General features: G+C 37.9%; 1 protein-coding gene across 1 annotated transcript; it reads left to right on the top strand.

Annotated features, from left to right (window-relative positions):
* The first annotated feature begins 6 nt into the window (after nt 1-6).
* LOC115242393 lies at nt 7-1001 on the top strand. The gene is made up of 4 exons (XM_029818651.1): nt 7-26; nt 112-256; nt 344-503; nt 593-1001. The coding sequence occupies exons 2-4, from the start codon at nt 116-118 to the stop codon at nt 820-822; spliced, it is 531 nt and encodes a 176-aa protein (XP_029674511.1). The 5' UTR covers nt 7-26; nt 112-115; the 3' UTR covers nt 823-1001.
* The last annotated feature ends 4499 nt before the right edge of the window (nt 1002-5500 follow it).

Raw genomic sequence — 5500 nt, 5'->3', positions numbered from 1 at the left:
TGTATACGTGTGGAGGCAGAGCTGAAGTAAGTATCTAATATGTATCGTATTTATTAATACATATGACATCTCTGTTACGACATCCTTGTAATATTGATTAATCTTTTGTAGGAGAATGAATACTTTGCTGGAAAAAGTGTTGAAATGCGTGCAGCATCGCCATCATCCATCACATAAGCCAGCTATCCTCCCAATATCATCTTTAACAGAAATGGATACATTTGAAAGAATCGACGAGGAAGGTTATTCTGACGTCGTAAGTAAAATGAAAAAGGTGTATGCTCTTTATAATTTTTATCTAATATATATATATTTATTTATAATTTTTACTTACTTTGTTTAGGTCAGTTATTTCAGTTATATCGGCGGCTTCAATTTGAAAGAAGCCATAAATCTGTGTTTTAAGGAAGCTATAAAAGATTCGTTAACACCTTCATTCACTTGGTGGGGTCGCGAGGAAGGACGATCCTTGTATAATGCTCGCCTCACTGTGGCTATTTATGGTACAATCTTTTCCATTCTTTTCATGTAACTGTTATAATCATTATTGCGTGTCCCTCTAACAATAATGTATCTTGCGTTCTTTTTTCAGAGGCTGTGTGTTCTAACCGGCATTTCGAGAAACCGACTCGGTCGGAATTTCAGTTACAATTTCGGGAAGCTCTTCGGACGGCAAAAGAAAGATTGAGGCACAGAATGCGAGATCGACGCACGCGGTCAGTCAATTGCGAGAGAAGGATTAACCGCAACTTATGGAGCGATGAACAGCCAGAAGAAGGTACGAATACCGTTGAGCAAGAAACCACAAATGATGAGGATTGAAAGCACTTTGCACTTTATTTATACAGGTTAGTTAATAGATATTATTAAAATGATATCGGTTGTGTGTGTATACGTCTTGTGTATGTGTGTCCATGTCCCGATTGGACAGACTTGCCTAGGCCGCGTTTGGAAAAATCACCCGTATGCACCATAGACTTATAGAGATAGACTGCGCGCTCTTACGGTGGCTGTCTTAAACATTGAAGGGCAGAGATATAGTGGTCGGATCTCTTTCTCTCTCGCACAGTTGAAGGAAAGGGGATATCGCGGCTGGCGGAATGAACGGAGAGGCGAGGAGAAATGCGTATATACTCGCAGTCTCGCTCTCCTACAATTCTCTCCATCACATAGCCGATTAGAAAGAGAAAGAGATCCAATCGTTATCGCTCTCTCTTTCTAATGTTTAAGACAGTCTTTCGACAGGGACGCGCAGTCTATCTCTATAAGTCTATGGACGTAACTCGATCGTAACGCGTGTTGTCTAGTGTCTAACAGGTCTTAACACGGTATTACAGCACGTGACCATTGTGTCACGATCAAGCGTCAACCGTTTCTGATTGCGGTCTGGCAATAATCTCTTCATTCGATGACATTTTGCTGTCAGCAAATCCTTCGGATTTTGCCTTCCGACTAACTAATTAATATATTGAATCTATTGCCTTGGTTTATCTCTCTCCAATTTAATCTAATCTGGACATACATAATTATTTTCGAATACGATATAAATGCAACATATATGTATCTCTAACGACATCAGAGAGTAGAATATTATTTGTAAAATAGTTTGTAAAAAATTCTATAAGAAAAGTTTATATATAATTAAAAATTTTATATTTTAGTTCTCGTGCGCAAAAGTTTTTTCCTCGCTTCTTTTAAAAGGAGTAAATTTTCTGAAACGGATATTCCCGGAGGGATAAAAAAATATGGACATTAATTTTTACTTAGAATATATGTATAAATGACTCTCTAAACATGGTTATTATACGTTTATTGTTAGCATGGAAAATAAACGAGATGACGTGCAATGGCCGGAAAATGATTAAGAGATATCAATGCATGTACTTAAAGCTTAACGCGTATCTATCATCGAGTCTAAATTGATCTCCCGCCTCTTTTCTTCCAAAAGAGAAAATCGACGCGTTGATTTGCACGTAACGCATTCTTACATAAGAATGTGCGAGCGTTCATGGTTATCCGATTGTTCTCCATAGAGCTGGCCAGAAGTTTCTCGAAAGTTATGTGACCGTTATTACAATAAAATTTTAGCGAGAGAGAAGATATTTATATCTACATATTTTAATCGATTATGATTCATGACAGTGACAGAAAGATAAATAAATGATAATCGAATATAACAAATAAATTTACTCACACACAAACAAATGTTCGTAAGCATCAAAAGCATTATCGTTGTCAGTAGTTTCGCTTTAGCACATAAATTCAAATTAATCACAAGAATCACATCTAGTCGATTTGGATCGCGTAAGTTAACGATACGAATAGAAAGAAATAACTACGAAATAAATACATGACGAAAGAAATAATCGCTCGTAACTTAATACGACATTCCCGATACTCGACAGGACTAGTTTTTGGCGGGAGAAATGTGTGCGAAACGTCCGCGACAATTGTGACATCTCTAGTCTAACACCAAATTCAAAGTGATTATATGATTGACTTCCCGCTTTCCCGATTATTCGTTCCTCTAGCGGTCGCGCAGCGCTAATAGCGCTATCAGCTCTGTTTTTTATCGACGTGGTTGCTTATCCTGATCCAATTCGCGACCTAATTCGTATCGCAACTAACCGTGTGTATATCCAGATAAATTTGCATCGATGTAAATTTCTCGTGTGTGTATACATTTTAGTCGATTATGATTGTGACAAAGAGATAAATAAATGTGATTAATCAAATATAAATATACTCACTCACTAACAAATGTTCGTAAGCATTGAGAGCATCGTCATTGTCAGTCGACTCTCTTTGGCAGCACGTAGATTTAAATCAATCACAAGAATACTACTCACGATTTAGTGTAACAGTTAACGATACGAATACGTAAGGAGAAAAAATATCGCTCGCGACATTATATGACACTCTCGAAATTGACTGGATTAGTTTTTGGCGGGAGAAATGCGCACGAAACGTCCGCGACAATTGTGGTATTTCTAAACTAACATTAAATTTAAAGTGACTATATGATTATATGATTGACTTCATCTTTTTTTTTTTTTTTCGTTCGACGGGAGGGGAAAATGCGTTTAAGCACCGTACCCTAGGGCCGGCCCCAGGGCGTGTGTGGGACTCAACCCGACCTAAACAAACGCGGCCGGGCAATACCCACTAAAAACCCTTCCCAACAGATCTAGTCTGTCTTAGTTCCTATGTATCAAGGGCCTCAGCTCCATTTGCACATGACGATGGAACGACTTCACCTTGCCCGACTATTCGATTCTACATTTATGATACTTTATTCTCGCGACATAATATTTAATTTCGTTCTGGAAGACGCGTGCATAAGATGCGAAACAATAACTCAATGCGTGCGCCCTCTATAAAAATGCGACACGTCTCCCTCTTTTTTTGTATTTAATGACCCAGGTGAATGTATGTAGTTAGGGTCTATTTAGATAAAATTGCATAGATACATAATGCACAGAAAAATCAACCAATCATTTGTCTAATACGAAGAAGATAGCAATATGGCGTCCTAGACACTTGATTGGTTAATTTCTTTATAATGCTTTATGTATTTATGTAAATTTCTTTGGATAGGCTCTTAAGAGGATGCACAACTCGTCTGTTTTACCGATCAAAACGATTATTATTTTGCACACCGAAATCTTTTTTTTAGTTGAATAGAATAATAAATCCTTTTCCACGATTTAAGTACACATCGAAACAAAGATGAGACTTCACGAGTTTATGTTAAGGGGATCCTGAACTACCGACCGAACGCAATTTTTTGAATTTAACAGTTTTTGTAATGGCTATACAGAATGCAAATGCTTTACACGATTTAAGTACAGGTAACAAATGCTTTTACACGATTAAAGTACATACATCAATGCTCTATGGGACAGTCGACTTTATGCTGAAAACAAAAAAAAAGTTAAAAAATTTTTTACACCGAAATGTTTTTTACTAGGCTTCTAAATACATTCTTAAAAGTTCACTTATATTCTTTCATGGCGATTATTCTCTCAAAGCGATTAATGATGTCATTGCATTGTCTCTGCCAATAAAAGGCTTGAATTCATAGTAAAATATAGTGATTAATTGTACCGGGTTGGGTTAACCCGTTCATTCGAAAACGCTATTAGCAAGGTGAACGTAGGAGTGGGGATATCTATCCTCACCATATCTACGTTCACCATATGAGTATTTCCATTTCCACTCCTACGTTTATCTTGCAAGGGGGACGAAACGAATCATAGTCGGGCGGTATACTACGCTGGCCAATCATAGCTATTCCTTCAAAAAATGGAATGGCTGTGATTGTAATATAGTATTAAGTAGGTATTAAAGTATATCGGTGTAAATGAGGCCATGACTATGACTAAAGACCATGGTACATGGAAAAACTTAAGCAGTACGACTTAAGATATAAAGAAAGCCAATTACAGTCGAGAATGTAAGCAGCCATATTGAAACTTAAGTAATGTTGAAAATTTCGTATGGATGAAATTCTTACGTCTTATTATTTACGGTTTTTTATGTACCATGACTTTAAAACTTTTTCATGTTTAATGGCTTTAAAATATATAAAATATATGTATATGTATTTTGTTATAATAAACTAAACTGTCTCTCTTTCTCTCTCTCTCTCTCTCTCTCTCTCTCTCTCTCTCTCTCTCTCTTCGTAAGAGCTTATTATGCTTTATGTCACCAAGCGAATGGCCGCGTTTAGCAGAACAATGAGGGGCGAACTCAACGAAATAGCGTAACGCGGAAGGAGAACGGAAGCAACCGCGAACGTAACAAAAACTGCGGAACCTTCGCGATTGGTTCCCTTCTCATTCCGCGTTACGCTAATCCGTCGTATAGGTTTACATCCTTACTGAGTTATTGTCTTATCAACACTCGACGTTGATTTGTTGGTTCTAAAAGTAAAAGCCAATCACGTTGCATTGCTACTAATCGGTTTGTTCGGCTGCACGCACTCATCGTTTATCTTTTGTTTTATTGCATCACTTTTTTGACCTTCGTGGTTGGTATCCCTCTCTTTCGGGAAGACCACTGTGGCGTAAGGACGCGCGCTTCCTCGGGATTGAATTGCAGATACAAATAGGTAAGTATATTGTAAAATAATTGTAATATATTAGTATTCGCGATTTCGAACAGCTTGTGACTGTCAGATTTCATTTGTGGCCGTGAGGTAGTCCGCGATCGGAAGGGATTCGAGGGCGAAGGTTACGCGACGCGTCCGATAGTCCGCCATGATAGTCGGAATAATTGCGTGGTACCGCGAATATCGGGAGTGATCGCGAAAATATAAAGGTACAATTTCATGGTGGTGTTATTATTCGCTCTAATTTTCTCGATTCATGATATTTATGATGGATTTCGGGCTTGCGATTTGTATATTTCGTTCTGAAGTTGGCTTCGACCGCCATTTATTTCGCGAGGGGTCCGCCGTTGCAAAACTATTTGCGAAGCATACGCGAGTATTGGGAAA

This window comes from Formica exsecta, unplaced genomic scaffold (genome assembly GCF_003651465.1).
Source record: "Formica exsecta isolate Colony F162 unplaced genomic scaffold, ASM365146v1 scaffold591, whole genome shotgun sequence".
Classification (NCBI taxonomy): Eukaryota; Metazoa; Arthropoda; class Insecta; order Hymenoptera; family Formicidae; genus Formica; species Formica exsecta.
This window is presented reverse-complemented; position numbering and strand designations above follow the sequence as displayed.